Source organism: Nycticebus coucang, chromosome 4 (assembly GCF_027406575.1).
Source record: "Nycticebus coucang isolate mNycCou1 chromosome 4, mNycCou1.pri, whole genome shotgun sequence".
Classification (NCBI taxonomy): domain Eukaryota; kingdom Metazoa; phylum Chordata; class Mammalia; order Primates; family Lorisidae; genus Nycticebus; species Nycticebus coucang.
In genome coordinates, this window is record NC_069783.1 from 35202135 (window position 1) to 35227211 (window position 25077).

Genomic DNA, 25077 nt, shown 5'->3' on the forward strand with positions numbered 1-25077 from the left:
TCCAACTCTTGGGCTCAAGCAATCCTCTTACCTCTGCCTCCCAAGTAGCTGGGACTACAGGCACCCCTCACAACACCTATTTTTAGAGACAGGGTCTGACTCCAGCTCTGGCTGGTCTTGAACTCATGACTTCAGGTGATCCACCTGCCTACACCTCCCAGAGTGCTGGGATTACAGGCATGAGCCACTGTGCCTGGCCTAAAGGATTTCATTTTTAAAGTTAAGTAGTAAGTTGTCTCTTTGGAGAAGAGAACACACAAAATACATCTACGTTCCTTTCCTTTTTATTTCTCTCTTATTTCTTTTTAGTTACAATAAACTCAACCATATTATTTTACTTTTGCTTTCAAGGTACAAATCTATATGAATACTATATCAAATAGGCAATCAATCATGTTTCATTTTCCTTTGTTTTTATTTAATAGTAGATCAGATTTTCCAACAAAGCTACATTATCAGAGATAATGTAATGATATTCTGGTGAGTTTTTTTTTCTGCCTGCATTTTTCTTTCTTTCTTTCTTTTTTTTTTTTTTATTGAGACAGAGTCTCACTATGCTGCCCTCTGTAGAGTGCTGTGGAGTCACAGCTCAGAGCAACCTCAAACTCTTGGGTTGAAGCTATTCTTGTGCCTCAGCCTCCCAAGTAGCTGGGACTATAGGCACCCACCAAAACGTCCAGCTATTTTTTTGTTGTTTTTGTAGTTGTCATTGTTGTTTTAACTGGCCTGGGCCAGGTTCGAACCCACCAGCCTTGGTGCATATGTGGCTGGCGCCGTAACCACTGTGCTACGGGCGCCGAGCCTTATATTTCTAATAGTGTGTACCTCATGAGTGAATCTCATATAACTGAATCAATTTCTTTAAATAACTGAATAGTAATAAAAATTCACAGTCATTAAATAACCTTAAAGATCATTTTACCTCAAAAGAGGTGCTGCAAAAGATTACTCGAAAAATATTAATTTATGCATTGTTACTGTATTAATAAGAAACAGAGCTTTAGTTTTAAATAAGCCAACATCAGCCATAGATTCTTAGATATATTAGTAGATTTAACACGTATGAACCAAATAAAGGATTTAGATGTAGTCAACTCCCAAACTGAGATTTCTTCCCTTACAAGAAACATCCAGCTGATAAGGTATATCCACAGCAGTCTGGAAGGGAATCATGCATCCTTCTCTGTGACTAAAGACATGGCAACTAATCACAGTATGTGAGCTAGTATTGGATCCCATACTGGAGGAGAAAGAACATTATAAAGGAAGTTATTGGGCCAATTGAAAAAGCTGGAATATGACAGATTATATAAAATTAGTATCAATGTTGAACTTCTTGAAGTCAGTAACTATCTGTGGTTACATAAGCCAATGTTCTTATTCTTTGGAAATACGGACTAAAGTGTTTAAGGGTAAAAGCACCTATTTTAAATAATTTACTTTTAAATGAGTTAGGAGAAAACTGTATGTATATGTATATGTACACAGATGCAGGATGAGACAGAGTATGACAGAAAAATGTTAAAACAAACAAGGCAAGGTTAAATCAGCAAACACAAATAAAGGGTCAACATTTCTGTACTACTACAACTTTCTGTAAATTTGAAATTATTTCTAAGTAAAAGGCTTTTTTTAAAGACCCTCATTCTGACAAGGTTGTGTATTTTGGAGTAAACAACTATACACGGGCTTTCTACTGCCAATTAAAATAAAAGCTATAACTTATTCACTTGTACTTATGATGGAAAAACAATAGACTAGACATTATTCACGTTTTTAATTTTATGTATGTCTGAGCATAGCTTTTAGATGAGGTATGATTTTTTTTAAAGCCAAGATTTTGGCATAAGCACAGTAAAAAAAAAAGAATTACTTCTTTGCCATCATAATTCTTTTTTTACCTTCACATAGGCCCCCCATTGCTAGTAATTTATTGCACCTCATCTGAAGAACACAAGTAAAGGTGTAAATCTCAGGAGAAACAAGTAGATCTCTGTTTAGAACAAAATAAAAATATTATTATTATTTTTATTTTATTTATTTATTTATTTTTGAGACAGAGCCTCAAGCTGTCACCCTGGGTAGAGTGCTATGGCATCACAGCTCACAGCAACCTCCAACTCCTGGGCTTAAGCAATTCTCTTGCCTCAGCTTCCCAAGTAGCTGAGAATACAGGCGCCCACCACAATGCCCAGACATTTTTTGGTTGTAGTTGTTATTGGTGTTTGGTAGGCCCAGGCTGGATTCGAACCTGCCAGCTCTGGTGTATATGGCCAGCGCCTTAGCCGCTGGAGCTACAGGCGCCAAGCCAAAAAATCTTTTTTTTTTTTTTTTTTTTAAGAGACTTTTACTTTGTCACCCTCAGAAAAGTGCCATGGCATCACAGCTCACAGCCACCTCAAACTCCTGGGCTCAAGTGATTCTTTTCCCTCAGCCTCCTAAGTAGCTGGGACTACAGGTGCCCATCACAATACCCAGCTATTTTTTTCGAGACAGAGCCTCACTCTTGCTCAGGCTGGTCTGGAACTCCTGCACTCAGGTGATCCACCTTCCTATCCTCCCAGAATGCTAGGGTTACAGGCATGAGCCACTATGCCTGGCTGAAAACAAATAATCTTTTAAAAATACCTAATTCTTTCAGGAATACTTTTAACTGCTACTCTTTAGAGTTAATTTGTCATTCAGTATACAAGGTTCAATTGCTGCTTATTTCTAAAAATGCTTATCAAGCCTTAGGACACAGAAATAATGGCAGCAAATCCACAACACTCCTTTGAATGTCCTTGTCTTTCAAATGGCATGGCTAAATATCTAAACACGAGACTGGGAAGGTAGGCTGGAATTTCTATTCTAATGTTATCACTAATATGGTATCACAACCTAAAATAGTGTCAACAGTTTGAAACTATTTTTTCTTCAATTGTAGGGTGACTGAAACTATGTAACAGGCGATAGAAGTCAGGAAAAGCATTCTAAATGAATAAACAGATGGCAGTTCCAAACACATTCCTCCAGAAAGTCTTCCCTCCTTTAAAGGTCCCTCAAAGATCAATTTTAAGTTCTTAAATAAGTGGAAAATCTCACATTAGCTTGATACTGCTCCAGAATCACATGACCTGGAAATTCTGGCTCAGGCACAGATGCAAACTTCTTGATAATGTCTTCAAGTGCCTGGAGCCCAGCCATTCGCAGCTGGTTGCTATGATCGGTTGCAGCCATGAATGCCATGCGAATCAGGTCAGAGAGATGAAGTACCAAGAGGTCATCTAAAAATACAAGTAGAATGCAACTAGGAAAACTTTTCCAATAATAATGTAATCACATAAAAATATGAAATGAAATAAATTTTGCATAAAAACACTTATAATCCATATTATTTCTTGATATTTAAAAATAAAGACATATTCTTTCAAGAAAACTTCCATATCAATCTTTCAAGAACATTGATAAACCCCTTGAGTATATAGGATATACAAAGACACTGAAACAAAATACCCGATTCACATAACTTTCCCCAAACAAGTTTGTAATTCTTTGAGAACAGGGGTTAGCAGACTTTTTCTATAAAAAAATCAGCTAGCAAATATTTTATATCACCTCTATTGCAACTAATCAACTCTGCTATTATGATGCAAAAACAGCCACAGACAATATATTATATATAGAAAGAAATGTGCTGGGCTCCATTAGAATTTTCTTATAAAAACAAGGTATGGGGCCTGGTGCAGTGGGACATGCCTGTAATCTCAGCACTTTGGGAGGCTGAGGCAGGAGGAATGCTTGAGGCCAGGAGTTTGACAGCAGCCTGAGCAACACAGTAAGATCCCAACTCTACAAAAATGTTTTAAACACTTAACCAGTTGTAGTGGCATATGCCTGCAGTCTTAGCTAGTTGAGAGGCTGAAGCAGGATCACTTGGGCTCAGGAGTTCAAGGTTGCAAAGAGCTGTAACTGGGCCACAGTATTCTACCCTTGATGACAGCAAGACCCTGTCTCAAAAACAAACACCCTCACATTTTGGGAGGTTGAGGCGGGAGGACTGCTTAAAGTTTGAGAGCAGACTGAGCAAAATGGCAAGATGTTGTCTCCACAAAAAAACAGAAAAATTAGCTGGTGTAGTGGCATGTGCCTGTAGACCCAGCTACTTGGGAGGCTAAGGCAAGAGGATCACATAAGCCCTGGAGTTTGACATTGCTCTGAGATACATGGATGCCACTGCACTCTAATCTGAGCAATAGTGTAAGACCTTGTCTCAAAAAACAAAAAACAAACAAGAAAAAAAAAATTAAACCAGGGTATGAGCTGGATTTGCATTACAAGCTATTGTCTACTAATCCTCTACTTCAGAAAAACTGAGATTTGGAGACAGGAAACTAAAATCCACAAAATGAGAAGGAAAAGATTTACAAGGATAAGATATAAACAGAGAAATCTTTCTCCTTTTAGCCTTAGAGTTAAAGCCACTCTGGATCTGCCCCAAAAAGGTTTAAAAGTAGTCTCAAAAGAATTCAAATGATACCAAATAATGTAATTGTATCTCAGAACTAAGTCCAACATTAAAGGAATATAGAAAAATCCAGCACTATACTGACAAAATGTGCAACGTTTGTCATCTAATAGAAAAAACTGATCAAGGATACAAATAAGTAGGAAATATGTCTCACAACAAAAAGAGAAAAAAAATCAGTGGATATAAATCTGTGAAGAAATAAAAGAGATAATATAATTAGCAAACAAGGAACTTAAAACTGTTGTTATAAAATTATTTCCTATGTTCATGAAATACAATGAAGGGAAAAATGAAAGGCAGAAAAACCACAAAGAGGTCTTTAGAGATATGAACTTAAAAGCCACAGCAGAACTATATAAAGAATTTATTAAGCCCAAGGAACTATCAAGTTCTTCAGGAGGCTTCAAAACTCTCAAAGTCTTTTTGAAGTCATGACAATTCTATGGCTAACCCAGATCCCCAAACAGCTCCTTTTTAAATAGGTTTGTGTTGTTACTGATGGCATCAAAGTTCTAAGATGTATATTATAAAACTTTCTCATCTACCTACCTAAAATATCAGTTTTAGAATCTTAAATTTAAAAAAGAATATCTATTCCTCTAGAGGTGAGAAGCAAGGGGAAGAGAGAAAACATTTGGCTAAAAGTGCCTAATGCCTCCTCACCAAATAAACAATGTTTTTGTTTGTTTGTTTTGAGACAGAGTCTCACTATGTCGCCCTTGGTAGAGTGCCGTGGCATTATAGCTCACAGCAACTTCAAACTCTTGGGCTCAAGTGATTCTCTTGCCTCAGCCTCCCGAGTAGCTGGGACTAAAGGCACCCGCCACAACACCTGGCTATTTTCTTGTTTAGTTGTCATTGTTGTTTAGCAAGCCTGGGCCTGGTTCTAACCCACCAGCCCCAGTCTACCTGGCTGGCACAGTAACCACTTAGCTACGATGGGCACCAAGCCAAAATCATGGTTTTAAAATCAGTATGTCAACAAGATATTTGCACTCCCATGTTAACTGCAGCACTATTTATAATAACCAAGGTATGGAACTAACCCCAGATGTCCACAGATGGATGAATCGATGAAGAAAACAGGGTATGTGTGTGTGTGTGTGTGTGTGTGTGTATATATAATAGAATATATATATAATTATATATATATAATGGAATACTATTCAGCCATTAAAGTGAATGGAATCTTGTCATTTGAGACAAGATGGATGAACCTGGTAGACATCATGTTAAGTGAAATAAGCCAAGCACAGAAAAAAAAAATACCACATGATCTCACTCATATGTGGAATCTGAAACAGTTGATCTCATAGAAGTAGAAAATAGAATGGTGGTTACAGAAGCTAGAATAATTATGGAAAAAAGGGACATGAGGAAATGTCGGTCAAAGTACACAGAATTATAGTTAGACAGGAGGAATAAGTTTGAGAGATCTACTGTACAGCCTGATGACTATAGTTAATGACAATACATCTTATTCTTGAAAAATGTGTTTTCACTGCAAAAATGATAAGTAGGTGAGTACTATGTTTGTTAGTTACCTAAATTTAATTATATACAATGTAATATACTTGAAAATATATTTTTTTCAGGGTAACAAAGAGAGATTTTATTTAGGAAGAACACAGAGAAGCTTCAGAGCACTTCCAAACAGAGCTGGAAGTGGTCCCTCTCATCAAGGAGAAAGGGTGAGAGAGACCTCAAAATATTTTGTTGTACATGATAAACACTTATAATTTTATGTCAATTAAAAACTTTTGCTAATCTGAGGGGTAAAATGCCGCGCCCACGGCACCACAGCCGTAGTGAGGCGGCGCTGTCCACGTTCTAGAACGACGGGAAGGTGGATTGTGCTCCACGGAGCTTAGCCCCCAGCGCCCCCAGTATGCACAGCATCAGAAATGTTGCCTAGCATGCTCAGTTACCCGCTTAAGTTTAAAGATTGTGGCATCTATTCATGTGTTTGTCATTCTGTACCAGAAGTCTGTTTGTTCTGATAAACTATCAATATGCACTTTCTTAAGAATGAACACAATACACTGTTGATCCAAATATAACACCACCTCATGAGCTTGCTAGACTCAGTGACACCACTAATGAACACACAAAGAGGTTTTTCCCACCATAAATATCAGTGGGGACAGAAAAAACAGAATGAATGCATAAGCAGAACTTTTACAAGACATGACCTCCCACAATAAGGATTTGTTCAAACATCTTGCTTCACTAATTTTCATATGTAATACAAATCAATAGAGTAGTTTAATGTTTAACAAACAATCAATTATGAATCAAAGTATAGTTACTAATAAGAGTAAAAATATATAGAAAATATATATAAAAGTAGTCAAGCATTATACATAAAAGAATATGTCCAGCTGTTTTAAAAATAAGATCATAAGAAACTGAAAAGAGTTGCAGGACTGAGAAGAGTTGTAAGCCTTGACATTCCTAAAGAGGGAGTAAGCAGGTGTTACTGATAAACCACCTCCCTCCGAAGAGCAAAACCTTAAAAACATGTAATGCATGATAAACCGCATATGCAGACACAAAGATAATTTACAAGCATAAGCAGAATGAAGATTGCATTGTTTGAACCTTGGAAAAAAAATGTATAAATACCAACATATACTCTCAGTAAAATTTGCAGCTGCATACTTTAACCCGTAGTATGCCAAACTGTCATTCCTGCGCCGACCTCTCAACTTTCCTCGTTCCTTCTCCCTGCTTTCCCTCGGACTGGAGCCCACCGACAGGGTGGTCCGTGGCAGTAAAAAGAAAAAATGTTAAGATGGTGATTATTATGTTGCATGTATTTTACTACAATTAAAAAAAATGAGGCCGGGTATAGAGGCTCACACCCATAGTCCCAGCTACTGATGCAGGATAATCACTTGAACCCAAGGCTATGATAACACCATGGTACTCCAATCTGGCCTGGGCGATAGAGCAAAACTCTGTCTTAAAAAATAAAATAAAAGGCTCGATGTCCGTAGCACAGTGACTACAGCACCAGCCACATACACTAAGGCTGGAGGATTCAAACCCAACCCGGGCCAGCTAAACAACAATAACAACTGCAACAAAAAACAGCCAGGCATTGTGGCGGGCACCTGTAGTCTCAGCTACTTGGGAGGCTAAGGCAAGAGAATCAGTGAAGCCCAAGAGTTTGAGGTTGCTATGAACTGTGATGCCACGGCACTCTACTGAGGGTGACATAATGAGACTCTGTCTCACAAGAAAAAAAAAGGTAAAAAAACAAACAAGCAAGCAAAAAAAAAAAAAATGTGGAATAACCTATTGACAAAATTTGGAGGAAATTTCTAAGGCAGAAAGAAATAGATTAAAAGATTATGTTGAGGGCGGCGCCTGTGGCTCAGTGAGCAGGGCGCTGGCCCCATATACCGAGGGTGGCGGGTTCAAACCCAGCCCCGGCCAAACTGCAACCAAAAAATAGCCGGGCGTTGTGGCGGGCGCCTGTAGTCCCAGCTGCTCGGGAGGCTGAGGCAGGAGAATCACGTAAGCCCAGGAGCTGGAGGTTGCTGTGAGCCGTGTGACGCCACGGCACTCTACTGAGGGCAATAAAGTGAAACTGTCTCTACAAAAAAAAAAAAAAAAAAAGATTATGTTGACACGTATTATGCCAACATAAAAGTAAATGAAAAGACCTATTATTCCTCTTTGCAATCTCTGTCACCTAGTTCACAAACCCTAGGACTGTGTCAGTCTACCAATCCACTGTCCTGAAATAAAAGGGCTACTTTCCCCAATAGTCACTGTGCTACTGCTTCTCCACACATCTCTCCTCCGATCCTTCCTCAAAACAAGACTTCTTTTTCTAAATCCAAGGAGATGAACTCCTGAAGGGGTAGGAATGGGAAAGGGCCTGGGTAGAAAATCGAAAATGTAAATAGAATTAGGAAGCTGTAGCAGCTTAATATATTCTGGGAATAGTAACTTCCTGCAATTACGGCACAGTAGATAGATGGAGAGATAGGATGACACAGGAGGAATCTGAATAACACATTCATCGGGTCTATACTTTTTCATATACTCTACTACGATGTTCAGAATCAGAATGACAGACAGTGGTGCTTAGAAAGGACCCTATTTCAATCCAACAGAACAAAACATGTCAGACCCTGGGATCTAAGTGGAGAGCTGCTATACCAGCTTACTATCCAGTTGCAGATATAAAATGTGTAGTAAATAAAGAGAACATGGGCGATCAAGCCCCCAACTACCACACTCTGAGCACATTCCAAATATGGAGAGCACTCTTCTCTTTCAAGGATAAACAAATAAGTCTACTAAAGAAACACAATGCGGGGGGGGGGGGGGGGAGATCCTGAAGATTCCAAGAAAGGAATAATCTCGAAACAATTTTCTATCAAAACCAGGATAAAATTTAGAACATCATCTGGCATTCCCAATATGATGCAAAGAATCGTGGCTGCTTTGGTAATGAGAACAGAACATCTAGAATGAACAGGATGTGACACAACAGAGTTGGGAGAGGTGCAGAAAAATTACAGGAAAACAAAAAACATAAGAGCAGACCTGAGATTCACAATGGAGGGAGGCAGCAAAGAGTAAAACGCTATCACTGTATAAAGAGAAAACTTGTGAGGATCTGATAATGAAAAGGACAATATACAAACAATGGCAGTAAAAAAAAAAAAAAACAGTAAAGAAATACAAAGAAAGCAGGCCACCCAGAGGATTGAATGTAGTATGACCACTTATGATTCCAGGGCTTTACAAATTGTCCTCCACTCTCCGCTTCCAATAAACCAGTGTGGTAGGCAGAATAATGGCACCCAAAAATGTTTACACCCTTATCTCCAGAACCCGTGAATATGTTACCTTATGTGGTAAAGGGACTTTACAGATCTGATTAAGGTTATGGACCCCAAAACATGAGATTATCCTAAATTATTCTGGTGGGCCCAATTTAATCACATGATTCTTAAAAGCAGAGCACCTTTCCTGAATGCAGAGAGAGAGAGATGTGACTCCTGAAACACTATCACAGACAGATTTAATCTGCTGGCTTTGAAGGTAGAGAAAGGGAACCAGGAGCTGAGGAGTGCAGGCAGCTGTGCAGGAGTGCAGGCAAAAACAGGAATCAGAATCCCCCTACAGCCTCTAGAAAGGAATACAACTCTGGCCAGTGAGACTTTCGTCGTCGGAATTCCGAGCTGAGCTATAGAACTGGAAGATAATGAACTGTGTTGTTTTAAAGCAAAGTTTATGGTCATTTGTTACAGTAGCAACAGAAAACTACTAAAACTACCCTCTTCTACCTAGAAAACTCTTTCTCTGCCTTTAAAACACAGCTTCAAAATAAACTCTTCTGTGAAGTCTTCCCTGGTTTTTCAGAAAATTAACATTTTCTTTTTTAATGTTCCCATACTGCTATTGGGACAAATCATAACTATTTGACTACTAAATCTGTCTTCTAGACTACATGTTTTTTCAGGGTATAGAGAGTTTTTCTTCTTTGTATCCCCATCATATAGCAAAGAAAAGGATGCAGTGAATATCTGCTGAATAATGACAGGAACAAAAATCACTATTCACGATGTATTGTGCTTTGCTGGTACAAGGTGTGCCACCGTTTGACTTTTTGTTTTCCACATATATTTTGTGATCCCTGCTGCTTCTTATAAATAATTAAAAAACATGAAAGGCATTTTTAATTCAGAGACTTCAGTATTGTTAATACATACAATTTGTCTTCAGATACTTAAAAAATGACAGGGGGAGGAAAAGACAACACAGAACACGACAGGGAGGGGGTCTGTTACTCTGCCACCTCGATCAGCCTCTCCGGGTGTCTTCAGCATGAAATGAAAGTACTAGGTGTGATGATCTCCTTGTAGATTTCCTGTAATAAATAGTTAATCCAGAGGATATGTGGTATGAAAAGTTTGCAAAAGATAAGTGGGATACAAAGTGTTGCAAAAATAAACAATTTTCACCTTTTCAAAAAAGAAAAAAATACATACAAACACACACATGTATAAAAATCGATATATAAAATATATCAGTTCTGAAGTCTGAGAGTTTGAAATCTGCATGGCATTCATTAATTCTAAAATGCTCCATGACTAAGGATGGCAAAGCTCACCTCATTTATATTCCTTAACGTTTCACCATGTCCTTTAACGTTGGAAGTGCTAAAACCAGGACAATGTTTTGAGGGAATCTAAGTTACTATTTTCATTATCCTTAGGGACAATGATTAAGAAAGACAGATGGATTCATAGGTATATCTCTTTGGACCATCCTCTCTAGCTTATCTTCCAAGTAGGGATCAGAAGATGGACAGTATGTAGAAAGGACAGAAAATGAAGCTAAAAGGCAAACAACTTATAATAAATGAAAGGCCAAAGCATGCTACATAGCAGTTAGATTTCAAGCATATTAAAACACTCTGGGGAAAAGAAGTACTGATTTTAAATTACTTGTTGGGTTCCGAAGTTTAGCAGAACGTGCCATGGCAAGATCAAAGTGGGCCTGGTCTGCATTCTCACACAAATTGATGATTCGACACAAGCAATCAGCAGCAAATACCCGAGTGGCCCATCGAGGTGCCACAAAAGGCTTTGATTTATCTTCTTCCCCTAATGTGGTAAACATGGTATCATCATCCATCTCATCCTTCTTTTCAGATTCTTCATCTTTTCCACTACTTAAGGGAGTTGCTGTACTCATATCTATAACAAAAATAAAAAATAACAACCTCACATATAACAGAAATAATGCTTTAAAATAGCATTAAAGTTAAAAGATTCCTAATTTTTAAAAAAGAATATAATCTCATTCTGAAAAACAGAAAATTGGCAAGATTTTTTTTTTTTTTTTTTTGAGACAGAGCCTCAAGCTGTCGCCCTGGGTAGAGTGCTGTAGCATCACACCTCACAGTAAACTCCAGCTCCCGGGCTCAAGCGATTCTCCCGCCTTTGCCTCCCAAGTAGCTAGCTGAGACTATAGTTGCCCGCCACAATGCCTATTTTTTTTTTTTTTTTTTGGTTGCAGCTGTCATTGTTTGGCAGGCCCAGGCTGGATTTGAACCTACCAGCTTAGGTGTATGTGGCTGGCACCTTAGCCGCTTGAGCCACAGGCGTGTAGCCAAATTGGCAAGATTTTTTAAAAAAACAATTAAAGGCTTGGTGCCTGTAGCTCTGCGGCTAGGGTGCCAGCCACATACACCAGAGCTGGCGGCTTCAAACCCAGCCTGGGCCTGCCAAACAATGATGACAACCACAACTAAAAAAGAGCCAGGCATTGTGGAGGGAGCCTGTAGTCCCAGCTACTTGGGAGGCTGAGGCAAGAGAAGAGGCAAGAGAATCGCTTAAGTCCAAGAGCTTCAGGTTATTGTGAGCTGTATGGCACTCTACCGAGGGTGACATAGTAAGACTCTGTCTCAAAAGAAAAAAAAAATTAAAAACTAAGGAAAAGACAATATAAAAGTTCTTATGTAAATTACAGTCATATATTTCAGTAGTTTTACATATTATGTTGTATCACAGAATAGTTTGAGATTTTTATTCATGAAAATTTAGTTTGAATTTTCAAAAATTTTTGAAATATATTTTCCCCAAAATATGAAAAGTTCATTATTTTATAATTTAAAGTTTTTACAGGGATTTATAGATGACAAGTTATTAGTACTTTTAAATGTAAGCTCAAATTTATATGTGTATATTGTATATTATGTATCAGAAGTAAAACTATTTCCATTATTCTAAGAACACATATTAATACGTACCACTAGAAGCTGCCAGGACATCTTTGCAAAGCATTAGCCAATGGGAAAGTTTCTCTACTGCTAGTGATGAAAGCATATGCCCCAAAGTGTCATGAATATCAGAACATAATTTTCGATCTGTCTCCCGATCTAGCATTCCAAAAAGAAGTCCCTCAAGACCAGTTTCTGTTATATTAACACCTTGGTGCCGGCAATGGATATCACTCCGTGAACAAACCCCTGGTGCAAAAGGATTCACATCTGAAAAGTAATTTATATAAATGAACTTTTATGGGATTTTATTATATGCTATAGGTAACAATTATGTTAAGGACCAAGTCTTACAAATAAATTCACAACAGCAACAAAACCAATTAGCCATATATACAATTTACCATCTCTAGTTCACTTATTTTTAGGACTAGAATTTACTCTGACAGTATGGGTAGAACTCTGGTCTTTAATAATTATTATTCTGAGATATTTTAAACTAATCTCTAGGGAATGCTCAATAAATATTTCATTCTAATGAGAAAAGGTGTGAGGAAGGGAAAAAAAAGTGTGCAGAAGAGCTGTACTTCTAAATATATTTAACAAACCGAAAATAAATAGCTCTAACTGTTAAGAACAAATTGAAACTTGTTCAGCCTTATAGTTTAGGCTTTTAAAAATCAATAAATCTAGAACACAAACTCTAAATGAAGTGTATTCTATATGTTCATTTAACAAGTGGAATAATCCTTTCCAAGTAACATACAATAAAAAAGTAATACTATTATAAATCAGTGTTTAAATTGCTAGCTCTATCTGCAAATCATTTTCTTCTAATCAACAGCATAAATGGCAGCTGTAAGAAGGAGTACGGCTCTCTGAAGTCTAGAGTCCTCTGAACCCTGAAGGGAATTAGAGGGATATCGGTGAAAGGTAGCTGTTTTTGTTGTGTCACCCCAAAGACAGAATAAAGGGTGGCTTGAAGAAAATAGCCATAGTGAGTGAAATTCCAAGATAGTAGAAAAAGTCAGAAGAAAATGTTCCAAGCAAAGAGAACATTAGGAAGAGATTAGGCAAGATCATTTATTCACTTAGCAGTAGTGATTATTTTCCCATATCAGTTAATTCTACTTCTACAGTATGAATTTTAATGGCCACATAGCAAGCAAATGAATTAAAAGAATATGAACTGGTTAATTATTGAGGATGAATTCCTAAACCGTGAGCTGCTTGGTCAAAGGATAAACATAGTTTGAAAAATTTAGGGATACTGCCAAAAAATGTTCCAGAAATTGTGTATGAGATTCCATCTCAAAAAAAAGGAACAAAAATTTGGCCACATTTCAACACAAAAGTGTTATTTAATAAATACTACTCATTTGAAAGATAAAGGTATTTAAACAAAAAAGAACAATGACCAACAACTTACTGGCACCACTGCTCTCTTTGTCCCCTGCATTTTTGGCAAGGCTCATGGCGTATTCACAGACTTCAGCTGCTTCTCTCTGCGCAAGCTGCCGAAGACACGCCACAGCTGCTCGTCGGAGTAACAAATGGGAACTGCATAAGTGAACCTGCAAACCATAACAATTTCAGTAAATGTTTTCAGAAAAGCTGCAATTCTCTAATATCTTATTTATGAAGATGCTCTTCAGTTAACAAAGTCAGTTACATAAAACACAGTCAAATAATGGCCTTTTGGAAAAATAATGATACTAATAAAATATACAAAAAAAATGCGGTGCATCTTAGAATGGGTATAGATGAAACTTACTAAACGCAGAATATAAATGTCTACATACAATAACTAAGAAAATGCCATGAAGGCTATATTAAACAGTTTGATGAAAACATTTCAGATTATATATGAAACCAGCACACTGTACCCCTTGACTGCACTAATGTACACAGCTATGACTTAATAAAAAAAAAAAAAAAAAAAACGCAGGGTAAAAACATGTTAGTACCCAAAATAACTGTCCCAAGGTCTGGCAATTAAGTTCACAAACCAATCCTAGAAAAAGTGCTACACACCTCATTACTGAGTATCAGTAGGGTCACCTTCAAAGTATTTCCTGTGGGAAGTGATGCACTGATGCCAGTGCCCAGTCTACCCTTCAAAGCCATTTTAGAACTCTTTTTCCGGAATTACCATCAGAACGCCTGACAATTAAGCTTATGAACTTGCCTGACAATGTGTGCTTATGTTGGCAGCACTATACAAACAACTCGGTGTGGTTCCATAACTTCGGTGTATCAGTGTCTCTCAGCTGTGTTCATGTCGACACGTGGCAGTGTCTTGCTGAGTTGCATTTGCTATTGTTCTTGTGTGTTTTTGTGTGCCATACCCCAACAGCTTTTTCATTCCAGAAAAAGAGTTCCAAAACTGCTTTGAAGGATGGACTAGGCACTGACATCAGTGTACAGCTTCCCAGAGGGAGTACTTCAAAGGCAACCCTGGTGATATTCAGCAATGAGGTATGCAGCACTTTTTCTAGGATGAGTTCACGAACTTAACTGTCACACCTTATGTGCACAAAAGCTCATAAAATACATTTAGATGAAAATCCAGAAGGATATTTTGCACATCTTACTTTATACATGATCCTGATGACCTTTGTCATCTAAATTTTTGAAGTACACAGAGATCAAATGTAGTGAATGAAAAATTAGGGGACTAAGCACAGAGTAAGAATTAAAGGAGTTAATTGTTAAAATGAAAAAATAAAACCAAGCAAATGTAAGCACCTGAAAAGAACTGCAAAATGTGGCCTTTTGGAACAGAATATTTTTCATCTGAAAAGGCTCTGAAAAAATCAATATAGTAATAGACAATGTAAAGTATAAAATATAGGACAACACAATAGTTAAAAACTCAGGCACAAGTGTCAGTCTACCTTTGAATCCTGGCTCTGTCACTTATTCCTGTGTGACCTTAGACAAGTTACTTTGCCTCTCTGTGCCCTGATTTGCCCTTCTAAAACAAGGATAGTAATTCTTTATAGAAATATAGTGAAAATAAGTTAGGACAAGTAAAATGCTTACAACAGCAGCTGGCATGTGGTAACTGCTCAATAAATGTTAGCTATCATTATTATTATTATAACTCCGACTCATCAAAAAAATGTTAAATTATGTTCCATGTGCTGGTTTTTGAATAAAGAAGTAATATATTTTAGAAGAATACCAGCCACAAATGATGGAGATGGAGAAGAAAAGTTAATGTGGAATACATCTCCTCTTCACAACATTAGATAGATTATTTTTTTCTTTTGCTATAAATATAGCACTTACACCTCAAGATATACTTGCACGAAATTCATAGCCCATGAAATTTATAACAAGTATTAAGAAATATAAAATATAACTGAGGGGAGAAAATCTGGCATTTTTATCAAATTTTATCTCTTCCTGTAAATACATTTTAGAACTTTCAAATACTCTGTAATACGAAAGCTTAAATAGGGTCATATCAAATGGGAAGAACAAGTCACTTAGTCTGTTGGAGTTTCTGCCTTTTTCTCTGTACAATGCGGATAACATCCACCCTACTTGTCTTATGCGACTGCTATAAGATTCAAATGATAAAACATAATGAAACAGAACACCATAAAAATTTAATTTAATATGAGAGAATTGTGGCTAAGAGGATACAGTCAATGTTGACCAGCAGAGCCAAAGTAAAAGAAATAAAATACTTTACAAAGCATTTTTAAAAACTCTTTTTGTAAAAAGCATTTGTAAAAACACAGTGATTCTCAGGTATACTTTTCTTTTTCATTTTAGTATCTGTTACTAAAAATGCAAAGTACAGCCAACTGTATCTTATGATCCTTATACAAGTTTATTGAAAAGAGGGAATTGTAGTGGAATTCCACACTCTCAAGTTACATGACCCTGTTTATGTGTGCGCTCTACTATGGCCCTTTTGTCTATCTGTCTACACTTGCAATACTACGCTGTCTTTCTTACTATAGCCTCTGGTAAACCTTGATAGTAAGTATAGTAAATTCTCCAATGTCATTGGTCTTTAAAAGACCTTTGCATTTGCATATAAAGTTTAGAATCAGTTTGCTAATTTTTCCAAAAGCACCACTCCTCTACCCCATTTGACTTCTGTAAACAACACAACCTCTATTTTTCCTTTAATATATCTGATTGCTTCTGCATATTTTTTGTCAACTGCTCTTCTTTGTTTCTGAATTTTATATGTTAAGTTCCTCATTCAGCATTCTCTGCAGGGTGATCTCATCTACTTTTAAGTCTTTATTTGCCCTCTAAATGCTTATACCTCCCCAGTTTACCAGAACTAACCAGCACTCTCTTTTCTGAGCTCTAGGCCCATGTAACCAACTATATGATACCCACTTGTCCCAACATTCTCCTCCTCCAATGTTGCCAGTCTCAAGTGAATTACAATGTTCACATCAGAAAACTAGGTCACATCCTTCTCTCCTCTGCCCCCCACCCAGAGTCAATTCATCAAGAATCTGTCAATCTTTCCTCCTAAATTCACTCAAATCCATTTTCTGCATTCCCATTATTACCGACATAGAGCAAATCATTATCTGCTCCCCAGAATACCATACTCTTATCCTTCAGTACATTCTCCATCACGCTGCAAGAATGAAATGTAAAGTGCAAATCTGGCTTGGCACCCATCGCTTGGTGATTAGGGCACCGGTCACATGCACTGGGGCTGGCGGGTTCGAACCCAGCCCAGGCCTGCTAAAGAAAAATGAATAGCCAGGCGATGTGGTGGGTGCCTGTTGTCCCAGCTACTTGTGAGACTGAGGCAAGTGAATTGCTTAAGCCCAAGAGTTTGAGGTTGCTGTGACCTGTGACAGCATAGCACTCCACTGAGGGCGACATAGTGAGACTCCGTCTCAAAAAAAGAAAAAAGAAAAGAAAAAGTGCAAATCTGATCATGTTACTCCCCTGCAAAATACTCTTTAATGATTTCCCATTGCTTGTAGGATAAAGTACAAAGTTTTTTTTTTTTGTAGAGACAAAGTCTCACTTTATCACCCTCGGTGGAGTGCCGTGGCGTCACACAGCTCACAGCAACCTCCGACTCCTGGGCTTAGGCGATTCTCCTGCCTCAGCCTCCCGAGTAGCTGGGACTACAGGCGCCCGCCACAACGCCCAGCTATTTTTTTTGTTGTTGTTGCAGTTTGGCCGGGGCTGGGTTTGAACCCGCCACCCTCGGCATATGGGGCCGGCGCCCTACCCGCTGAGCCACAGGTGCCGCCCTAAAGTACAAAGTTTTAATATATCTGGAAAGTCTGTACGATTTGTCACTTGTCTGAAGGTCCAGTTTCACTGTGTTCCCCTCTGCCCTGCAGCTCCTTCTTCTCTCAGCATTAACCATACTAATTGGTTCCTGAAATATATCAGACTCTTTCTCATTTCAGAACAGTTTACACATTTCCCCCTCTGACTAAAAGTAAATGTGGTCTATTCTAATATTATGCCCCTCTGCAAACGAATTTCTTTCTTTCTTTCTTTTTTTTTTTTTTTTTTTGCAGTTTTTGGCCGGGGCTAGGTTTGAACCCACCATGTCCAGTATATGGGCCTGGTGCCTTAATCCTTTGAGCCACAGGTGCCACCCCTGCAAACGAATTTCTATTTATCCTGCAAATCACACCTTAAACATAATTTTTTCAGGTAAATCTTTTTTGAATGCCTGGGCTCTGACAGCCTCCTGTTACATGTTTTCAATTGCTCTCTCTCCTATAGCCTTTTCTAGCACTTATTTGTAAACAATTATTGCCGTCCATTTTCCTTTGTAAACTATAAATTTCATTATGACAGAGACTTCCTGATGTCTCATGCACAAATGTATCTCCAGTACCTTCCACAGTTCTTGACATATAACAGGTGATGTACAAGCATTTGTTGAATGAATAGATTAACAACAGATCTAAGAGCAATAAGAGCAACAGATCCTCAGAAGTTATCAATCAAGCTTTAGGAAATTAAATTCTAAGTAGGAAAGACTGACTACTGAAATTAAAACCCTAGAATTCACAATACAGGAAACTTACATTTTTTATCTCGGTCCAGTTTGGTCTTTTGGGAAAGGATATGGGGGCTCTCTAAATCAATCAATCAGTGAAACAGCTTTATACTCACACAAAGGCTAGGAACGAGACTAGATAGATTGACATGTCGTGGTGCAAACATGTGAAGCTGCTGAAGGCAAGAGATGGCAGCTGCCTGAACAAGAGAATCAGAATGGTCCTGTGTTATTGCACAGCCCACCAAACAAGAGGAACGAATTGTAGAAATTGTTGCTCCATTCCCTAGTAGAAAAATTAAAAAATATGTAAAATATTACCATTTTGTTATTTTACCATCAAAAATATTCTTAGTAAATAATTATCTCTGAATAACTCCTCCTTCCAATTATTTATTTGGTCTCACTCAGTCACCCAGGCTAGAGTGCAGTGGCATAATCATAGACCACTTGCAGCCTCAAACTCCTCAATTGCTGTGACTACAAGTATGTGCTACCAAGCCCAGCTATTTTTTTTTGTAGAGTCAGGATCTTGCTATGTTGTCCAGGCTTCTCCTCCCAATTATTATTCAGATTCTTTCCAAAACAAAAATCTGCAAAGTCCTTAGAAGTGATTTCAAAACATTACTGACAATAATGTTTCTCTCTTAGACTTAGCTAGATTTATGTTTACTCCCTGATAAACTACACTATCATTAAAAACTATCATTTTATTGGAAAAAGCCAGAAGATTTCTTATTCTCTGGTTCTCTGTTCAATCAATATTATCACTTCAATTATAGAGTAATTTTAAATATTATTTTTCTAATAAGATTAATGGCAATTTTTGCAGAGATAATCAGGGAAAATAAATGATAATAATATATGGATCATTATAAAAGTTTTGAGATACATACAAATCAAGAAGTGTAAAATCTAGGCCCGGTGCAGTGGCTCATGCCTGTAATCCCAGCACTCTGGAGGCTGAGGCGGCCAGACTGCTTAAGCTCAGAAGTTCGAGACCAGCTTGAGCCAGAGCAAGACCCCGTCTCTAAAAATAGCTGGGCATTGCAACAGGTTCCTGTAGTTCCAGCTACTCAGGAGGCAAAGGCAAGAGAAACACTTGAGCCCAAGAGTTTGAGGTTGCTGTGAGCTATGATGCCATGGCACTCAACCCTGGAGCAACTAAGTGAGACTCTGTCTCTAAAAAAAAAGAAGAGGAGTAAAATCTGCCCAGATGGAAATGAATGAAGCCATCCCAGCAATATCAATAAGCTGAGCAAGTTGAAACTTGTATTGGTGAACCAGAAGGATGCTGTCACTCTGCTTCTTGAAAGTGAAATAATGGGCCATAACACAGTCTTCCATGGTCACCGACATATATTCTGTCTACATGAGAATTTCTTAATTTCTAAATATAAGTGACTTAAAATTTTTTAATAACGTAAAATAATTTCATAAACATGTAAAAACCAAACAAGGAAATCATAGTATCACAGTTACTCTTTTTTTCCTTAGAGTCTCACTAAGTTGCCTGGGAATGATCATAGCATACTGCAGCCCGTAACTGCTACACTCAAGAGATTCTCCTGCTCCAGCCTTATTGTTTCAGAAAATGGAATACACTGATGCTTAATCACACTTATTGTTTCAGAAAATGGAATACACTGATGCTTAATCACAGATGCACATTTATTATCTTCATATCTCTGTGACATTCATAGGAAGAATTGTCAGACATGTCTAAATCACATATTTTTCATTTTTTAGCAGTCTTCCTTAGGTCCTTTCCTTCCTCTTTAAAATATCTCTTCCTAGCACTCTGAAAGGCCAAGGCAAGTGGACTGACTAAACTCACAGGTTCAAGACCAGTCTCAGCAAGAGGAAGACCCCATCTCTAAAAATAGCCGGGTGTTGTAGCAGATGCCTGTACTCCCAGCTCCTTGGGAGGCTGAGGCAAGAGAACTGCTTGAGCCCTAGAGTAGTTAGAGGTTGCTGTGAGCTGTGATGCCAGTGCACTTTACCAAGGCTGACAAACATGGAATATTATGCAGCCTTAAAGAAAGATGGAGACTTTGCCTCTTTCATGTTTACATGGATGGAGCTAGAACATATTCTTTTTAGTAAAGTATTTCAAGAATGGAAGAAAAAGTATCCAACGTACTCAGCCCTACTATGAAACTAATTTATGCCTTTCACATGAAAGCTATAACCCAGTTATAACCTAAGAATATGGGGAAGGGGGAGAGGGAGGGGAGAAAGGGGGGGTGAGGATGGGCGGAGGGAGGGTGATTGGTGGGACTACACCTATGGTGCATCTTACAAGGGTACATGTGAAACTTACTAAATGGAGAATATAAATGTCTTAACACAACTAAGAAAATGCCAGGAAGGCTATGTTAACCAGTGTGATGAAAATATGTCAAATGCTCTATAAAACCAGTGTATGGTGCCCCATGATCGCATTAATGTACACAGCTATGATTTAATAAAAAAAAGAAAAAAACGAAAAACAAACAAAAAAACCCTCTACATATGCAGGCAACATAGCACAGGGATTAAGAACATAGGCAAAGGAAACTGATCTGGGTTCTACCTCTGCCTCCAGCCACTCACCAGCTAGATATAAATAACCTCAGAAAAGTTATTAACCTTTCTCAACTTCAGCGTTCCATCTGTAAAATGGAGAGAATATCTATTTCTGGATTGTTGCCAGAATTAAATGAGATAATACATATAAAAAGCTCAATTCACTGAAAGCACATAATGATAGAAGAGAAAAGGGAAAACTCTGAAAATGGTTTATATATTCAGGGTACATTCACAATAATTTGATAAATTCAGTGTTTAACACATTAACTGCCATGTAAATTGTATTTAATTGATGCTAGTTTTGAGCCTGGGCCTTGTAAAGCATATATAACTCACGTCTCTACCTTGATTCTAAGGAAAAAAAAATTTTTTCTAGTGTGACAGTCGATGTTTTAGTTTAACCATTAATAGAATTAGTTCAGTGGAACTAAGAGGAAAGAACTCAGGCTTCAGTATCACAAATGTCCTATTCGTAAGTGGAGTAACTCTACACAAGTTACTTATCTTCACTGAGCTTGCTTCCTTAGAAAAATAAGACTTGTGTAACTATCAGCAGAGGTTTTTCAGACTATGTTCCTAATCTTCAGAGTTCAAAAAGAGTGAAGCAAAAGCCCACAAATACAAATGGATGGCACTCCAGGCCTACAGAACTCCATTTTTCTTTGTTTTCAGGGTCTCCAAGTAAAAATTTCATTTAGAAATAATTTTTCTGCTCAAAACTTCAGAAAACACTGTCATGTCATAAGTTTATTGTAATGATTAAATAAAATAGCACACATAAAAAAAAAAAGCCAAGTGCCAGGCCTTTGTTGAATCACAACGATTTAGTACAAGGCAACTATTGTAATTATTATTATTATTATTTTTTTTTGAGATGGAGTCTCAAACTGTTACCCTGGGTAGAGTGCTGTGCTGTCACAGCTCACAGCAATCTCCAATTCTTGGGCTCAAGCGATCCTCCTGCCTCAGTTTTTCTATTTTTAGTAGAGATGGGGTCTTGCTTTTGCTCAGGCTGGTCTCAAACTCGTGAGCTTAAGCAATCCACCTGCCTCAGCCTCCCAGAGTGCTAGGATGATAGGTGTGAGCCCCTGAGCCCGGCCAGCAACTATTATTATTACAAAATTTCGTTAAGCAATGTAATAGTGACATTCAGAAAATTTATAGATAATTATCTGTTTAGTTTTTAAAATTTATGATGAATTTACTTACCTTGAAGTTCAGGACCAACAGTAGTTATTATAGCACCTAAGCATCTACCCAAACACTGATGAACTTCTGTATGTGAAGGTGGAACTGTTAACAGCAAGGTAAGAACTAGAGATAATGTTGGTTCTACATATCCACGATACATTGGGCCACTAGAATCCACAATCAAAGCAAGTGAATGAAGAGACCAAGTCTAGAATGAAATAAAATTTTATTTTATTTGTGAAGAATAATTAGAGTATACTGAATTGAGTATACTAAATTGTTAAATGCATATAGTCCTGATATTTTCATATGCACTCTTGACCCTCACTGTAGTTGTATTTATTTATGTATAAAATGTTTGAGGAGAAACAACAAAAACAAAAAAATTCAAGGACTAACTTGAAGAGAGAGAGAAGGATAGTTCCTGGAAAAAAAAACTTGATCAATCTAACAAATATAAGGAAATACAAAAGAGAGGTGACAAGTACAAAGAATAATAAATAAAAAAATATGCCTAAAGGAATGTGCATGACTGAGCTAAATTCTCAGAATAAGATAAACTTTAAGGTTAGGTTGAAAAACAAAATATTGTTATACACTATTGCAAATAAGACCCTCATACATTTTTCCTAACAACTTACTACAGTCATTATTATTTTATAAGTCAAATCATTTTCCTAAAATACTATTTAAAATTTTCAAAATGAAAAATATATAATATTGTACCTGGACTTCAGGAGATGTTCCATCTTGTGCTAGAGCCAATAAAATGCTGACACTGGTCTTCAGATGTTGTCCGGAGCCTATACCACCAACATAACGATGCAAACAACCAAGAGCCAATGAATGACCCGTCCTAGAAACGACGTCTCGAGCCGATTTTAACCTGAAAAAAAGGTTATGCTTCAGGGGCTGTTCTTCTATTTCCCTAAGCTAATAATAAGCTTACGAGCTGCACAAGAAAAGAGATGTATTCTGGAAGTCAGAAAAAATCACAATCACAAACACTTCTTCCTCCATTCCCTAACAAGAGTTAGAGATTCAATTTTAAATGGTTGGCCCGGCATGGTGGCTCATGCCTGCAATCCAAGCCCGTTGAGAGGCTGACGTAGGAGGATCACTTGAGCCCAAGAGCTTGAGACAATCCTGGGCAACATAGTGAGCTCCTGTCTCTACAAAATATAAAAGAAAAACAGGCAGTACTGCACTCCAATAGTCCCAGTTACTTGGGATGCTGAGGCAGGATGCAAGCTTGAGCCCAGGAGTTCAAGCTCATCACTGTGAGCTATGATGATGCCACTGCACTCCAGCCTGGGCAAAAGAGCAAAACCTTGCGTCCAAAAATAAATAAATAAATAAACAAATAAATAAAATAGTTAAAGCTACACATTTCATTGACTAATGCCTACTTTTAGAGAAAATCTGACTTCTCACCTTTTAGCACTACTTCCTGGGTAGAGTGCTGTAGTATTATAGCTCACAGCAACCTCAAACTCTTGGACTCGAGTGATCCTTTTGCCTCCTACTCCCAAGTAGCTGAGACGACAAGCGCCCACCACAATGCCAGGCTAGTTTTTCTATTTTTAGTAGAGAAGGGGGGTCTTGCTCTTGCTCACATTCTTGGTCTCGACCTCCTGAGCTCAGGTGATCTACCCTCCTCGGACTTGAAGAGAGCTAGGATTACAGGCGATGCACTGCACTCGGCCTTGAAACTTGGATTACAGGTATAAGCCACCGCACTCAGCCTTGAAACTTATTTTTATAATCATTTTTAAATAAAATAAAGCATTAATAATTGGTTTTAAAAATATTTTTAAAAGGCATTTGTATTCACAGATTTACACAAAGTATTTTTTTTACTTAAAAAACTCCCTATAATTATGATTTGAACTTGAAATGGGCAATCTTTTTCTTTGTCAAATATTATTTAAATAAATTCATTTAACATAAAGATTTTGTATATTACTTTTAAATATAAGCTCTGAGATGTAGCTATATACAAGATTCACAAATTTTAAGTGTACAATTTTTTTTTTTTCAAGACAGAATCTTGCTCTGTTGCCCAGGCTAGGGCACAGTCACATCATCACAGTTCACTGTAACCTCAAACTCCTGGGCTCAAACGATCCTCCTACCTCAGCCTCCTGAGTAGCTAGTACTACAGGCATGTACCACCACACCTGTCTAAATTTTAAAGATTTTTTTTTTTTATAGAGAGAGGATCTCACTATCTTTTCCAGGCTGGTCTTGAACTCCTGGCTTTAAGCGATCCTCCCACCGTAGCCTCCCAAAGTGCTAGGATAATAAGCCACTGGACCCAGCCAATAGTCTTTTTTTCTTTTTTTAAGATGCCCTACCATTGCCCTTTACTTGCATAGTTTATGATTAAGAGCCTGCTGTTATTGTTATCTTTGTTCTTCTGCATAGTACCTTTTTCCTATTGGCTGCCTTAACGATGTTCTCTCTTATTCTTTTTTAAATAACGTTCTGTTTATCACTGTTTTTTGTTCTGCTTTGTTTCAGAGATGGGATGTCACTATGCTGCCGAGGCTGGAGTGCAGCGGCTATTCAGAGTTATGATCATACTGCACTGCAGACTTGAATTCCTGGCCCTAACTGATCCTTTCCCCTCAGCCTCTGTAGTAGCTAAGACTAAAGATGCACGTCGCCAGGGCTGGCTTATCACTGATTTTAAGGAATTGATTATGATGTGTTTTTCTTTCATCTTTCCTATTTGGAATTTACTGAAGCTCTTAGATCTATGTTGTCATCAAAGTTAGAAATTTTTTGGCCATTTTTTCCTATAATTTTCCTGACCTACCTTTACTGCTGAGATTTCAATTACATGTGTATTAGACTCTGTTCTTTTGTATTTTTTATTTTTTTGACAGAGGGGAGAGAACTGCAGCAAGCATGAGTTCTCTGCAGAACTTGCAGAGGGTCTTGCTCTGCCATCCAGCCTGGAGTGCAATAGTATGATCATATAAAGTTCAGTCCAGCCTCGTACACCTGGGTCCAAGTGATCCTCTGGGCTTG

General features: G+C 37.8%; 1 protein-coding gene across 5 annotated transcripts in view; it reads right to left on the bottom strand.

The window, feature by feature from the left end:
- HEATR5B (HEAT repeat containing 5B) overlaps positions 1-25077 on the bottom strand; it is a 96964-nt gene that overhangs the window by 35194 nt on the left and 36693 nt on the right. For all 5 annotated transcript variants that reach the window (XM_053588575.1, XM_053588574.1, XM_053588573.1 and 2 more), the window contains 7 exons: positions 22768-22927; positions 22060-22249; positions 18396-18565; positions 13690-13834; positions 12291-12530; positions 10984-11235; positions 3085-3266 (listed from right to left, as the gene is read on the bottom strand). In XM_053588575.1, coding sequence (XP_053444550.1) covers positions 3085-3266; positions 10984-11235; positions 12291-12530; positions 13690-13834; positions 18396-18565; positions 22060-22249; positions 22768-22927 — 1339 coding nt within the window. The remainder of the gene's footprint in view (positions 1-3084; positions 3267-10983; positions 11236-12290; positions 12531-13689; positions 13835-18395; positions 18566-22059; positions 22250-22767; positions 22928-25077) is intronic.